Raw genomic sequence first — 17,111 nt, 5'->3', positions numbered from 1 at the left:
CAACAAGCGATGTTTCGCCACATCAGGGAGGTTTTTCAACAAGTTGAACTTAATTCGATCCGATCCCGGAGCAGAATTGTTACATGAAAGGAGAGCAAGAGAGAATTCTACCATCGAAAACTCATAATCAAGATCGCACCTATCTTGTGGTATATTTCGAACAATTTTTTGCACGGGAGCGGAATCGGGACAAACCTTTCGTGCAAAATTAAAAATCCATCGATGTGAATATTCTTCGCTTTCATTCGTTGAAGAGCGATTTCTCATGTTTCGAGCCACTTTCCATAATTTTTTCATTGACGTTTCTCGTGACAAACCTCCCACGAAATTTCGCCAATAAGCACGTTTTTTCCCTTTGATCAAATTTTTGAACTGATTCTTAAGGGCTAAATACGTTTGAAAATTTTCAGGAGTTCCACGTTTCCGAAAAGCTTTAAATGCATTCGATTTTTCTATATAAAGCTTGGAACATTGGCTATCCCACCATAGATTGGGAGGCCTTCGGGAAATGGTGGAACCTGGAATGGGTTTCGTTTGAGCGCGAACTGCGCTGTCATAGATCAAACGAGAAAGGAAGTTATACTCCTCCAATGGAGGTAAACCATCTCTGGAATTGATGGCTAGAGCAATCGCGTCCGCATATTTTTTCCAGTCAATGTGTTTTGTGAGGTCATATGCCATGTTTATAGATTCAGAAGAATTCGACCCAATGGTGATGGAAATTTTGATTGGCAAGTGATCACTACCGTTGGGGTCCTGGATTACATTCCACTTGCAATCTAACGATAGTGAATTCGAGCAAAGCGAGAGGTCAAGAGCACTTGGGTTAGCAGGAGGTTTAGGAACACGTGTTGTTTCCCCAGTATTCAAAACGGTCATATTGAAGCTGTTACAAAGGTCATATATCAACGATGAACGATAGTCGTCGTACTGTTCCCCCCAGGCAGTTCCGTGAGAGTTGAAGTCTCCCAAGATCAATCGTGGCTCAGGAAGGAGTGAGCACATGTCAACAAGTTGCTTGCGGCTAACCGCAGCTCTCGGAGGGCAATACAAGCTGACAATACAGAGGTCTTTTCCTCTGATGTTTGCATGACAAGCAACAGCTTCAATCCCTCTAATAGGTGGAAGGTCAATTCGAAAAAATGAGTGGCACTTATTGATCCCCAATAGCACCCCTCCGTATCTGTCATCACGGTCCAAGCGTATAATATTGAAATCATGGAAAGAGAGATCATTTCGCGAAGAAAGCCAAGTTTCGGACAGAGCAAAAACATCACAATTGAATTTATGAATTAAAAATTTGAATGTATCCAATTTAGGGATGAGACTACGACAATTCCACTGTAAAACAGTGATATCTCCGACCTCTCTATTTAAATTAGACATCAAGAGAGATAATCATTGCAAGGAGGGGCCATGTTTGCATCAATTGTTGCAAAATTGTCTTTAATACTGGAAGCATTGAGATGACAATGGTTCTGATGGAGTCGGAAACATTAAAACACTTGAAGATTTGATCCAGAAGGTCAGACAACTTTATAAATCCCGATTGGGAAGTTGAACTGGACGAAAAAATAGGGACAGTTGGGGTTTTTGATGTTCCCTCGAGTGCTGGGTCGTTCGAAGGTGAACTATTCCCACGGAAGCCAGGAGGAACCTGATTTTGCTTGTCCGCGGCACTCGACTTTTTAGGCAAGCTAACAGGGGGTATCACCGGGGGGACTTGTTCTTGAACTTTGGGAGTGGTCACATTCTTGCGCCGGGGATTCCCTTTGGAAATAAACGGTGTGTCCCCGCTAGCTGTGTCCGCTTCCATTTCATCAACTGGCAACGAGGAAAAAGTATTGTGTGTTGAGATTGGTTGTTGTTGTTGATGAGACAGTGGAGAAGCGCCCTTTAAAATTTCCGCAAATGTGCGCTTCGAGCGTTCCTTTAAAGAGCGCTTCTGTTTCTCCCAGCGACTCTTATAAGTTTCACAAGCTGAGAGCGCGTGTGGAGTTCCCCCGCAATATGGACATTTATGCTCAGTCGCACTGCAGGATTCCCCCACATGTTGCTCTCCGCAAGTTGCACAGGGCTCCTTGTTGGCACAATAATCTGAAGTGTGACCAACTGACTTGCATTTGTTGCAAGTCATGGGCTTTGGCACAAAGAGTCGCACCGGCAGTCTCAATTTGTCCACCATAAAGTAGTCAGGGAGAGCGGAACCAGCAAAAGTTACTCGAAACGAGTCGGACGGCGTGAATATAGTTTCTCCCCCTTCCTGGGAGACTTTGCCTAATTGGCGACAGTCCAAGATCTCGACTTCCATCGAGGGGAGCTTCTTGAACTTTCCATTTCCTTTTTTAATAAATTCACACGTCAGACCCGTTTCTTTAATCACTCCCGCAATTTCTACGTTATGGCAGGGCACGTATGCGCGATATTCTAAAATGAACCGCTTGTCGACAACAATCTCGTTAGCTTGCTTCCGATCAGCCACGACAACACGCAGTTTGTTCGGGCGAACCTTGGAAATTTCGACCACGGAGGAATAATTTTTTGTCAAATCTTTCATGATCTGAATGACATTCAGAGATTTTCCTTTAGGTTTAGGTCGGAAGAAAACAACCCATGGGCCAGTTCCAGTTGCATTTTCTGGATAAACCTTGACACGGGGTGGAGACACAACAGGAGAGGAAAGTGGGGTCGATTGTTGAGCGGAAGCGGAAACAGCAGGGTTGGGTGGCGTGATCGGGAGTTCAGTGGGAGCGGGAGCGTGAGGGGGAGCGAGAACGGGAGTGGGAGCGAGAAGGAGAGCGAGAACGGGAGCGAGAGGAGGAACGGTAGCAGGAGACTGAGGGGTTGAAGAGGAGAGGTTTGCAAATTTTCTTGAGGGGGGCTTGTTTAGGTGGGTTAATTCCTCCCCCGAAAAGACTTCTTCTGAAGGGGGAACGCGTTTAAGCGACTTCCCACCTCCCGTAGATGTGGAGGGATAGACAGTGGATTCAATCTCCATGTCAACGGGTTCTCCGCATTCTGCCATATAAAGTGGCAGATGTACAGTTTTTCAGTGATTTCTCAATCTTTTTTTCTGATTATTTCTTAAACTAAAAACCTTAATCTAATAAAAAATATACTTATATCGCACACCCGTGCGGTTGAATTAGAACGGTTCCCAGCGAACCGCGTGTCGATCGTACAGCACAGCTGCAACGGTGTATGGCTCCACAGTGCGATGATGATTTCGATGACGATGATATGGCGATAAACACGCCAGCAAACAGCGCCCGCGATGCAGGTCTTCTTCCTTCCGCTTTGTTTGCTTCACACTATTGCTGTCCAAAAATCCCGTTTGGGTGAAACAATTATTTCACCAGCAGCGAAAGTAACGGTATCACAACAGTATCACAAGATAACGGTATCACCAGACGGGAGAAAATACACCCGGCGGCCTCGACTTCACGAAGACGAATGATCTGCTATATGCAGTTGATCTATATGTTTGTGAAACGCTCTAGTATAAGTATTTAATGCTTTTGTGTTTTTATTTTTCGTTATTAGTTTGTTTGTCTTGTCCCCCCATCTCACCGTCGCCCACCCTCGTCGAACACCAGATGCTATCCCTGGTCATTATGCACAATGCTACAGTGCGTGCGGCAACCCTCGGTTGAGACAACGATACTTCATATCCATATCCCTAACCTGACCCGTCCCACAAAAATGTTGCCCTTCTAACCTCGAGTAAACCGCGAGTGTTCGGTCGAATCCTACTAAACATAGCAATTAGTTGAAACTTTGTATAAACAAACCTTGAATTAGCGGCTCCGCAAAGCTTATGCGATTGAGCCTTACAAATAAATGAATTGGAAAAAAAACTGATGAAACACGGGAGAAATTTAAATATTTATGAACGGGTAAATTCTACGTGCTCACGCAAAACAAACGTCAAACACAAACGATAATGAGTGGTGCTGTTAATTTTTTTCCTACTATGTAATAATTCAAATGTTATTCAAATGAAGTGATAGTGAAACCAAGGGATCATTCTAAAGAAGCAATTGTGATATTAAATTTATAGTTATATCATCAGTGCATGAAGCATTTCAAGATATTAGAACAAAGTGTCCGAAATATGATGTTGTCCGAAACATGATTCAGAACGGTACTCTGTTTCTGGTGGGATTTTGGATGGATACTGTATTATGAGCTACTACCAAGCAATCTGTTTCTCACATGTATGGCTCGCAGCAGTTTTCGACGAGGAAGCAAACATGTTCTGGGAGGATAATAGAATATTTAAGCTGTGTGAATAATGATGGCGAAAGATTGTGAAACAGAACTGGGGATATAAAATTAAATTATAATGCTTTGATTGAAAATGATGTTTTTGTTTTTACATTAACATTTCGGATAACCCAATATGAGCTATCCTGATTTATCCTGATTTTTATTTTCATTATTCCTGATTTTTTAAAATTATAGTTGGCAACCCTGCCTCCTCCTCTCTAAGGGGGGGCTGCCATACAAATGAAAAACAATTTTCTGCATAATTCGAGAATTATTCAAGGAAACGAAACCAAATTTGGCATGTGGAAGTTTCAGGGAGCGATAAACGTTTCTATGATGGTTAGGTCCCTCACTCTGCAGGAGGGGGGGGGGGAGTTGCATAACTCGAGAACTAATCAAACAAATTGAATAATGACGAATTTTGGTAGAAGTACTTGTAATTTTATAGTAAAAGAAAATTTTAAAATTTAATTTTTATCAAAATAAACCATCTATGGACTAGGAAATCGTAATGTAATTGTAATCCACGGACATAGAGAATCTCAGATTTGATTGGTATGTGAATCATCTAAATTCGTTTGCGAAAGAAAATAATTGCCATTAAAAAAGTGGTGTTTTTTTTATTTGGCTCCTATAGTGAAAAACGTAGATCTTCGTTAAAACGCGTAGTGATCATAAAAATGATCATTTGTTCAAATTATGAATGGTATGAAATAGGGATTGTTAACCTGTTTTACCGTTACCGGTTTTACCGGTAATACAGTAATACCGGATCATTTTTCATTACCGAATTACCGGTAATTTCAAATCAATAACCGGTGATTTCGGTAATTTTAATTTTTACAGCTTAAATAAGCCGCTTTGAAATATTAGTCGAGAATCAAAATAAGATCGAAAAAAACCCAACTGGCAGAGTTGCGCCGATTCTACAATTTGAAACTCTGAAAATTCTAAAATTGAAATCTGAAAGTTCAAAAATCGCCGCCCGATTTGAAAATGAAGCACAGGATAAGCTTCAGCGATGAAAAACTGACAGCGATAAAAGAATTGATTGATGCTCTCGAACCAGTTTTGGTCGCTGTTGAACTGCTATGCCGGAAGAACTGCACCATTTATAACGTCAGATTGCAATTTATGCTAGAACAGCTATCGGATCAACCATCAGAAATTTCGGAGCAGCTGCTTGAAGTCTGTTACCGATCAATTAATTATTGTCGGTCACGATGAGTTGTCTTTCAATATTTTCTGATGAGTATGTAGGTCAACCCGACGTGAATCCGACAACGATGAGCTGAGAAACCAAGCTGTCAACGTTGACAGTCAAAACGGGAGGAAGTTTCAGCAGCGACTGGAGAAAATGGAAGAAGAAAGAAACGGAAAAGTAAAAGGAGACGTCTTTCGTTCTGGAGCTAGCAAGCGATCCGAACCAACCAAGGAAAAATTGAAAGAAAACTGACCTAAAAGTTCAGGAAGAGTTGATAGAAATTTGAAGTCAAAGTTCAAAGAGGGCTGAAGTCAAAGTTGAAAGAGAGCTGAAGTTTGAGTTAAAAGAAGAAGAAAAGAGAGTGATAGAAAAGCTAACAAAAGTAAAGCGAAGTGGAAATACGTGGAGGATAGAGGCGAATGAACTGCAAAGTTTAAAGCCTCTTAAAAACAAAGAAAGAAGAAGAAGAAATACATGGAGTGTAGTCGGGTAGTACGACTAAAGCCGTATTTAACAAGTCCTCATTGGAAAGACTGAAAAAAAACGTTTCGTCTATGCAGATTTGTTTGCCTATATGAATAATAATTCTGCTCGTGCTCGTGACACAATTAATGATGACTTCGGCGTCTTCTATCAAACGTCACGGACTACAATGATCAAGCAGACATTTGGAATCGTTCGTAACATGATGAAATTTGACGATTATGGTATTGATTCAGTAGCTGGACGACAGTAGGGAAAATTCCACTGGACGTTTCAGAATCTGCAAAACAGTTGAGCATCAAGGAAAAACTTGAACCACGGTTGCAGCAATCAAAGATATCAACATCCAGTCCAAGCTTAACGTGTATAAACGGATTGATAAAACCCTTAGACAAGAGTTTTTGTACAGAGGGCGTTAGAGGCAAATACGTGAAAATGGTATTCGATGCTCTTCGTACTGTATGCCCAACATCATTGGATTCTGAACGTGCGTTTCCCTCTTCTGAAAATTTCGTTTATGATATCCGATCTGGATTAGATGACGACAAAATTCACATTATTTGTGTCCTTAAGTATTACTTTAACCAACAAACAAAGTAACAAAAGCTTTTCAAAATGTTTTCTTGTAAACTTATCAATATCAATAAAATCCATTTCATCAAACAAATGGTTCATTTCAAAGTATTGTTTTTGCCGGTAATTTACCGGTAATGAAAGGTTCATTACCGAATAACCGGTTATTGAAATTTTGGCACGGTAATGCAATCCCTAGTATGAAATTTTCCATTCCAGCTCTTCGAAAGAAGCAACAGCAATTTTGATTATTTTTTATTTCTTTGGGAAGAAATGTGGTAATGTTTTTGTACCAAATGATAGTATTATTTATTAGCTACCACTTACTATCAATTTCATTCAATTTTGTATTACTTTATTGGTCAAAAAATTTGGATTAAAGCTATCATGTACGGAAGGTGTACAGAATTTCAATATAAGCCTTATAAAACATAAAAATATGTGAACTTTTGCTGGTGTGAATACAATTTCCGCCGGATCCGGGCGATTTAACTGATGAAGAATGATGAGCATTATATTCCATTGAATTACAACCTCCCAGCCTTCAATGTTTTCTTTTCAGCGTAATCGAACATTTTACATAACATGCAATGTAAAATGTTCGATTTTTCGGGAAGTGTTAATTTACATTCGTCTGCTGACAACAATAGAAATAACAGCAATAGTTTTAGTTTGAATGGAAAAATCATGCCGACAATAAGTTAAAATTCTATAAATAAGGTGGATAAATTCATCATTCGTCTCGGAATGTATTATTAAGGCAGTATTCTAGTCTAGAAATTTGAAAAAATTCAAGAATATAGAACTTATCTAAAATCCTATTATTTACCGAGTTAGAGTCATTTTAGTGATGCGGTTTCTAACCTGCTACGGCCATAACAATGAACTGCAAACGCGTTTTTCTCGAAACTAGTTTTTTCCAACTGGCGTACACGATATCTCAAGTTCCACTGAACCGATTCATGTCGAATTTATATGGATACAATCTGCAGACACCTCGCTATCGCATGAACCTCTATAACATGATATTTTTTAAGTTTTATTATTTTTATAAAATCGGGAAACGTAATAAAAAACGTTTTAAACCGCACTTTGCTTTTCAAACGGTCGACACTTTGTCAAAAAAGATATTTCTGACTTGTCCGAGGTTCATGCGATAGCGACATCTTTACTGATTCAGAATCTGTTCGATTTTTTGGTTTCAGATAACCAGAAGGGTACCGATAACCGTGTACGCCAAAGCGCAACTTTTTTTCTGAACTCTCTCACTTAATCAGCTCTTAACTATTCTAGTTATGAATATTTTTTCTCCGATCAACTTTGTTCTATTGTTAAAAGATAGATGAACAAATAATGATATAATGGACACTAAAAATATTCTTTGTTTTATTTTGACGGAGCTCGAAAAAACGTCCGAAATGCCTGTCTCTACACTAGAATACCCCCTTAATGTATTTATGAATGCCGCATATTTACTAATTAAAGTAACTTTTTGTCCGCAGTGTGTTTTGATTTGCAAAAAAAATGCAGATTTCGGCCAATATTTGATTTTGGTATAGTCATTTCCCGAAAGCTGGAAGATGGGAAAAACATAATTCTAACATTGTGTTTATTTTTTGCGCCAATAATCAAAATTACACCAATGGCTTCGTCAAAAAATATTTTTTACAGTCGTTGATGGGCTATTCCGCATTATTTTTTTGTTGTTGAAAAATTCTATGATTCTTATTGGGGACTCCTTCATTCCTTGGTGAAGACGAGGTTTGGTTCACATTCGAACATTTTTTTGGACAACTTCTTAATATTATTTTACATATTTTCAGTTTAACATATAATTGTTCTATTGAAACATTTTCTTCTGATATTCCAATTCATTTGAGCCTATTATACATCCCCTCGAAGGCGAAACCAAAATATCGTTTACATGGTTTCGTCTGGTGTCTGGTAATAGTTGTGTCTGACCATCGCTTTGTTTGTGATCTGCCTTTTTCTTCCCACACTCCTTCTGTCCGATGAGCAGAGCGTACGCTACGATGGGAGCCGCGCTCGACTGAACTGCTCCACGGTGTGGAGGAATTAGTCGTTGAAAAAACTTCGCCCGTAAAGGTTATCGAGTCGGTGCCGCGTAATATTTCCTGCTCAGGTTGGAACACCGGCAGACAGTAACCCGTTTTGTTTTGGAATTAAGATTTCTGTTTTCATCATCTCGCTGTTTCGCTTTCGCATTTTACGTATTTCTCCCTGTGCTCTGTGTGGATTTTGTTCGTTCTACAAGTCTACATACTGTGTAACCTTTCGGATGCGTTACCTAGGCGACGGCGATCGAGACTCTGGAATTTTCCCCCAAGTGGCTATCGCGTATTCTTCAGCAACAATTGGTAGTGCGTAGAAATCAGCGGGTAGTGTTTGTGGAAAATATGATACATCCTATGTGCTGTGTGCGAGGTATGATGTAAGGTTTCACTCAACATGTTTCCCGGTTGAGACAGGTCTATGGAGGCATAATAACCGAAGATAGCTGTTTGAAGGGAGCATAGACCTGGTGAATATACCGCAAGAGAAGCACTGAAAGTGCGCGTCAGTGAAATTCAAACGAGAAGTTTCTACCGTATTATGTTGAAAACGAATCTCTGATCGCGAAAAAGGATACGCTCGGTCAGAGATCCACTCAAACAACAGAATAATGTCTATCAACTATGTGTACAGAGTGAAGAAAGAGTTACACAAAGTGATCAACAGCAAGCTTTACTTCAATTGTTCGATGTTCAGAAAGATGCATTACGAAGTGAGTAATTGATTATTCAAACCTAAATGTGTGTACCATACAGCATCCTATTTCATTGCGAGCGACTAAACCAACGCGCTCATATGAGCTGGTGCTGTTGATCTTCCGCATCTTTATGTTGATCATTTGGTAAAACCGCAATGATTCGGTTGCTATAAATAAATTCGCAGGATGTTTATACGGTTTTTAGTCGACTAGCTGTTCGAAATCTTGGCAGTCATCGCGCAGCGCTGTTATTCAGATCTGTCAGTAGCAATCGATCCGTCGCGCGTTTTTTCTCTGCGAATGAAGCCATAGCACCGGCCAAAGTTTTGATTATTTAATCTATTTTGCTGATGCAGGCATTCGTTATCTCGAGATCGAAACCAAAGCAGAGGAGAGTCAGAACGTGAATCCATAAACTCCGTTAGATTTGGCTTAATGCGAGAAGTGACGTCCGAAGCGGGGATCGAAAAATTATTTATTAGAGAATATGTTGTTAATTTGGATTATCACATCGCATAGCATTGTAGAACATCATAACAACAAGAAATTTTCATGTAGCTCTCGTGATTGAGCGATAGGGGGCGGCGAGAATAGAGGGTAGCTCATATGTTGTTTGCTTTCTAAATTATATGATGTTCGACACTGACAGCTGTTATGTGTTGAAAACATGACCAGAATGCATTTGCCGGGGGTGCTGACTCTTTGGGGCGCCAAATCGAAAAATTTTCAAAGGCAATTTTTTTCCCGAATTATATTTCAGCTTTCAATTGAGTAAAAAGACATCCATCATAAGGTAGTTGCTTCTTTCCGTACCTAAGTGTAATTATACTGATAAATTTGAAAAAAGTCGTATTTCAGGGGCGCCATTTTCAGAGTTTGCCAGGGGTGCTGTCTACTCTCACTACGCTGCTTGACGTGACTAATGAATACAAATCTGTCTCCTCATTCAACTGACTTCAATCCACACTTCTATTTCCCTCTGACACGAATCTCTTTACCCGCGTACACAATCTTTTTTTACGTCCATATATATGAAACTAAAACCTGATTTCTGATACAAAAAAATAGTTACAATCAGGGTTGCCAAACTTCCAGTTTTCCCTGTATATTTTCAGTTTTTTCAAGCATGCCGTCCAAAAATAGCCAATGGACAAAATTCTCCAGTTTTTTAAATTTTTACAGTTTTATACAGTTTGTTTGAGTTTTTCGAGATTTTCAAGCTTTTTACTCCCCAAAATTATATTCTTTTCTTCCAGGTGAAAGAATCCTACTTCGCTTTTTTCACTAATTTGCCTCTCTTTTATTGATATTCAGTCCAATTGGCAAAATTATGCCAGTTTAGATAATGTTCATGTAGGTGCTGCTATCGAAATATTGATCAATGAATATTTGTCAGTATGTAAATTTTCACACAATGCCGTAGCTGATGTCAAGACCAATTCGATAAAGTTTTACATTACACTCTGCAATCATGTTCCAAAACGTTTTAATTTGAATGTAAAAGATCATTCAAATTAAAACGTTCATCAACGTGGCGATAATTGATCCAACTATTGCCATAGAAAGGAATCGTATGTAAAGTGTTCCCCTTCTAGGAAGTGTCAAAAATTCTTGATTCTGCAGTATTCCTCAGCAACCGTTGAGCGATTTTTTAGTATACAATTCGAACGAATCATAGGAAGTAGGACGTAGAACAGAAGTAGAACAGAGACAAAACCTATGCGAGGAATTCTAGCTTACAAAAATTATGTAGAAATAAAGAACAATGAACAAACATTGAAGCAAAGTCAAGTAAGATTGAACGAATTCAACAAAACAAAACTATGAAATAGAACAGGAACATAAACATTGCGAGGAATTGTAGCTTTCAAAAGTTATGTAGACATGCATAAAGAGCAGTCAGCATTCTAGGAACTCTAGTATGATCACAAACAGATTTTGGAAAATAAAAATGCTACGGTACATATTAACGGCAACGGAGCGCAATTTTTTCATGACTTTGTTTTTTTGTTTTAAAATTTATTTTGAGTCCCCATCTAACGAGGATAAGAAACCGAGGTGGCCACAATCCGCCGACCTCTGGTAAGCAAACCTGTTTCCACCAATTGTTAGATGAGAATTAATTAATTAGCCTCACAATAAATATCATTACGAAAAAATAAGTTCATAATAGAAATAATGCTCCGGTTGCGGTAATACGTAAGTACCAATGCTACATACTGATGCACGGGGTTTCGGATGATTGACCTACACCCAAGTTCGAACTGCAACTGACCACCCGATATGCGTCCGTTCTCCTGCCCGGATCACAATCGACTCCTTTTATTTTCAATCTTCTAACATATATACATGTCTCTTACATCTATTGCTTTCTCGGGATAGACATAGAAAGAGAACTCGCAATCAGTTCGCTTCTACCATAAAACCTCAACGTATAGATAAAAACTAGACCACATGCAAGTATGGTGCGTGGGAAACATTTTTATTTATGCTCGAACATCCTATCGTGAACTTATCTCTATCGTAAAACTATACCACACGCAAGGATGGTGCGTGGGAAATGTATGTTTATTCTTTTCTCTATAATAAACTTGAATCTGTTATTCTGGGGTCGCTGTACTGACACTGTCACTGTATACCCTTATTTGTATTGTTAATATAAAAAATATTAAAAAAAATTGATTCTTCCATTTTTTAAAATTTTTCCAGCTTTTTCAAAAGTTTGGTTGACATCCCTGGTTACACCATTAATGGTCGGTTTAAGTGCGCTACACATACAACGTCCTGTCACCGTGAAGTCAACGTAAAGGAATGAAATGTCAAATATTATCCCATGGAAATCGTATGGTAGCATTCACATACACAATCACCGGCAACTTTGACGTCGGCAAATTAAGTCCAGAGAATAGTTCACGGGACGGTGACGGTGACGCTGTATGTGTAGCGCACTTTATTGTCTACTCACCGTGAGCTCTAACCTCGCGTCAGTATTAGTATATAGCATGCAGTTTCGGAGTAGTTGTAAACAAAATTTTAGTTCACTTTGTCTCCGAGTTAAATTTTGTGAAAAAACATACAGAAAAACGGGCTTATAACAAAAAAAATCACAAATTTGTCAGTGATTCTGTACACAACACTGCACGCTACTTTATACGTGTGAATCATTTTCGTGTATGATAAAAAAAATCTAGCTCACCTGTAGTATATGTCAAACCACGTTGAACTCAAACGTCGATACATGCATACGTGATACATGAGAGAGAGGAAAGAATTCAGTCTGGAAGAAGTCACTTAAAAATGCAATGAAGTCCATTTGACGGGGAAGAATGAGAAAATGAATGAAATGAGATGGTCGAGTCGTAGAGAGAGACAGCGACTAATCGTCGACTGTTGAGTCAAGTTGGCAGAGAAATTGCTGAAAGAAGCCAAAAGTCATTTTCAATTGAACATGAAGAGGAATTTCTTCATAGTACCCTGACAAAGGAGCATACAAGTGGCTCCCATTAGCGATATACTACATCAAATTATGAATATGACACATCATGATTGTCGATGTTTATTTCAAGATGGATCTATGATACAAGGTGCAGTCGTTTCGTCACTAAGTTGGATAGGGGAGAGATATATAAAAATAATACGAAAGAAAGCTTTTACATGATGCATGAAAGAGAGAGGTTAAATACAAGCGTTCGAAATTCTGCATGCATTCTCTCAATAACTTCAGTGGTATTGAACTGCTGCTAGCACTAGTACTTTGATTTAAAAACAAAACACGATAGAGTTTCAAGATAACTGTGGAATGGTTTTGTCATATTGACCAACTTGGCAGTATACTTCAAAGTGCCTTGGTTTATTGATCTTTGTAAAGCTGCCAAGTTGGTTTACAAATAGCATACGTTCTGAATTCATTGAGAGAACAAATTGTTCTCTGACAAATGCACAAAAAATCTTATGAATTGAGATCCCTCCTATGAATTTCTTAGGTTGTCATTTCAAACAAACGAAACTAAGTATTTGGTTTGATTGATTGGGATGACTTCCTTTTCTCAGCTAAATAAGAGAAATCGCCAACCAGGAATGACTTATTCGATTGCATCTCTTTCATATCATATATGTACGAGATCCAGTATTATATTTCAGATAGTCGTGCGAAATAACTGGTGCTCGATAATCCAACAACCAGAATTCGAATTCCATCGGAGCAATTTCTTAAATTTTCTTAATCATCGGCCGCTACTTATTTTAAATATTTATGTTCCACTCCCATTGAAAACCAATTAAATAGTTTCTATTTCTACAAACATAAATATTCTCATACATAAAAATTGTGATTCATGAGGTTATAATTTTAATTATAACCTAACAAATATTTTCTAACATTTGCTTTTTTCTATGTGTGTAATAAATCGTATATTCGTACGACAATAGTCATATAGTACAACATTCCGAAATAAACAGTAATGGCTACCGGGCTCAAACCTTTCATCTGAAACCGCCGTCATTCGAATACTTTTTTGCATATTCAAGTGCGACAGGGCAAACGCAGTCAAATATATATGAAGCGATCACTACTACTAATGCGCCGCCTTGCATAGAAATAACATATGAGGTTCAAAGTTTTCTGCCGAGCGAAGCCAATGGAAACGAACGAAAACACACACACCCTTAATGATTGCACAGATAGCTCACTTGCTCACGCGTCGCGTCTGCTAGTTATACGATTTAATGTTTGTTTGCTGGGACTCACCGAATGGCGATTGGATACAGCAACTCATTCTATTTGTTCAAGTATTGGATATTAGAACTTTAATGTCGACTGCATCCTCTCAAATCTGGTCGCCAGGTGAAGCTTTGGACTGTTGGTATAATATTCGTGGCCGGAGGGATCGCATCTACCGTGTGGCTCCCATACGAGATCAAATCAAATGCAGCTGGTGTAGATGGGATGTCTATGAAATTTTTGAATATTGTTCTTCCGTTGATCGCTGATCATATTACCTGGTTCTCCAATAACAGTCTTGTCGATACACTATTTCCATCTCTCTGGAAAAAAGCGGAAGTATTGTCACGTTATAAGAAAAAGCACATCAACGGAATTGATAATTTACGTCCTAGAGGTCTTCTGTGTGGATTATCTAAAGCTTTGGAAAAGCTAATCAAGAGACAGATAGTAACACATCAAAAGAATTAACCTTCTTTCAGATCAGTAGGTTGGTTTCAGAGAAAACCAGAGCGTCAAAACAGCCATACTTAGGGTTTATGATGACATCGCAGTACCTGTTTATAACAAGAATAAAGAATTCTTGTGGTTGGACTTCTCGAAAGCGTTCACCATGATCGATTTCACACAATCGTTTGTGCAGCAACAGCAACTCAGTTGTGGCATTGATTCAATCCTGAGTGAAAGAACATCTGATGTTCCGCAAAACCCCGTGCTTGGATTAACTTTTTTCGTGATGTATATTCACGATCTTCCGAACGTATTGGGATATTGAAAAGTCCAAGTGTCTGCTGATGATATTCAGCTTATATGCCCTAATCAATCGCTTGCTGAGTTGATACATCTAAATAATGAGGATCTGACTAGACATCGATGGGCTATGAGAAATAACCTATAAATAAATTGAAAGAAAAGCAAGGCTTTGTTGTTTGGAATGAACAGGGACGAGAGCATAGTACTACCAGATGTGAGAATTGACGGTAGTAGGATTGAGCTCACCAGTGAAACAGTTAATCTTGGGTTAGTGTTTCAAGACAATCTAAAATGGGATAGATGTGCTTCACGCCAGTGCGGAAAAAAAATCTACAGTGGATTGACGACTAGCCTATGTAAACGAAGCTAGGATTATTCAAATCAGTACTGTTACCGTACTTCATGTTTGCGGATGTTATCTAATCATGATTTATAAATAAACTAAACTAAACTAATGACGAATGACTAGAAGAAGTTGAGATGTTGCTTTGCATGCTAATATTGTGGTATTTTCTGATTGCTTCCAGTAGCTTTGGGCGAACCCCGTACCAACAAGTTCGAATCTTTATCGTCCATATGGGTTGTTTCTCGAACAGATTCGTACTAATGAAAAATGACTGAATGTACCGTGTAGCAGATGGTTTTGTTCCCACTTCCAGTGCACTATATTACAGAAAAGAATGAGTGTAAAAATCTTCAAATGCAAACAAACAAACAAACGGGTCATGTTTAAACATTGACTGTATATAACATTGTTACTTTCCACGGCCCCGAAATAACGTTACATTGCTTACATAACCACTGGCTACAAACATAAAAAATTCCACAACAGAGTGATTAGTTGCCTTTAAGCCCTCTCCAAATCCCCATCTGGCCGGAGAGCGAAAATCGGATCTGTTTTCTTCTGGCTGACATTGGAAGACACACGTGTGTATATGTATCTTTAGAATCGTGCCATACCCCCCCCCCCCGCGTATAAACCAAGCGTGTTATTGAATTAGCGGAAAACAGACGAAGCACATAATAACTAAAAATAGGCAAATTGAAATAGCTGTCTTTATGGCCTATACCGTGTTTTGTTAGTAGTGCCGTCACAGTTCACACCAAAATTTCCCCGACACGAGACAGAGACCTACAAAGATGAAGTCATACACTGCGTCTAGCCCCACCATACTTACATGTGGGCTATTCGGAGTGGGTCAAGTTTTTTCTTGTGGAAATAAAACAGTTTCATTGCCAGAGAATTAGTGTTAAAGCACAGCATTCCTAACATTAATTTGCTGTGCAATGTGTTTTATTAGTCGGAAACAAAAAAAAAATAAATGAATTGTAGTTTTTTTTCGAACTCTACAGAATATATTTTAGTTTAATTATACTGAAGAAATAATTTTATCAATCACATTTTTTCATAAAATAAAATAATAGTGAAATAGAGTGCGTTCCAAAAATAACCGCAGCCCGAGTTGAAAAACGAATAACAGACCACCAAATATTATTAAGTTATAGCTTTGTAATTGTCAATGTATTTGATGCCCCGCTGCACGAATGAATGTCGATGAAAAATCCTATATTCAGTTTTCATGCTCGATGAACATGTTTTTGATTTATTATAGATAAAAAACAACGTTGCATTTTTCGTTTACTTTCTGGTTGGCAGGTTGCTTGCGATCTTATAAAACCAAATGTACAGAAGAACTCATAGCATGAAGCTAGGTTCAAATTATTGGCGTTCTCGAAACCTCATTTTCCAGGTGTACGAAATAGATGAATTTAATTTTCAAGCGATTACGCGAATTGTTTTCAGGTGGGTGCTTTCGAATATCCATATTCGATTGCAAACCTAACAGGAGGGATTGAGAATCAAGGCATATTCAAAAAATTTACAACAAAACTGTTTTAAGTTTCCTTTCAAGACTACCTTCATTAAGAAGTTCTTCGGATGATTCAAAACACATGTTATTTCAACAAATTTGAAATTGTCAAAATATTTTCCGTGGACTACAGCAGTGATAGTAGTCGCAGTCGAATTCGACGACTATTGGATGGGATCTGTTTATATTTTGGATAAACTGTGACTTGATCGAAAGGTTGCTCAAGACATAAGTTGATCATAAGCTCCGGGAAACCCAAATAATTCTGTCTTTGGCGCCATACGGTGAACAAACTTTCCACGTGTCACATAAACAATATCGAAGCATGACATAACTCTTCGGTCCAACATTATATCAAACTTTTCCCCGGTGCAAACCCGACACATGATGATAACGCGCAACAAACACCAGTACCCGTGTACTGAAAACGATCCCATAGCGAACCGCCAGCAACGAAGAAAGATCATA

General features: G+C 38.7%; 1 protein-coding gene across 3 annotated transcripts in view; it reads left to right on the top strand.

Annotated features, from left to right (window-relative positions):
* Window positions 1–17,111, top strand: part of LOC129775656 (phosphatidylcholine:ceramide cholinephosphotransferase 1-like) — a 117,233-nt gene that overhangs the window by 35,339 nt on the left and 64,783 nt on the right. The window contains exon 1 of one of the 3 annotated variants that reach the window (XM_055780639.1): window positions 8,572–9,314. The exons of the other annotated variants lie outside the window; for them this stretch is intronic. Coding sequence (XP_055636614.1) covers window positions 9,213–9,314 — 102 coding nt within the window. The 5' untranslated portion in view covers window positions 8,572–9,212. Of the gene's footprint in view, window positions 1–8,571; window positions 9,315–17,111 lie in introns of those variants that run through there. 3 annotated transcript variants of the gene reach the window in all.

This window comes from Toxorhynchites rutilus, chromosome 3 (genome assembly GCF_029784135.1).
Source record: "Toxorhynchites rutilus septentrionalis strain SRP chromosome 3, ASM2978413v1, whole genome shotgun sequence".
NCBI classification, from domain to species: domain Eukaryota; kingdom Metazoa; phylum Arthropoda; class Insecta; order Diptera; family Culicidae; genus Toxorhynchites; species Toxorhynchites rutilus.
The sequence above is the reverse complement of the archived record's forward strand: the minus strand, read 5'-3'. Positions and strand labels throughout refer to the sequence as shown.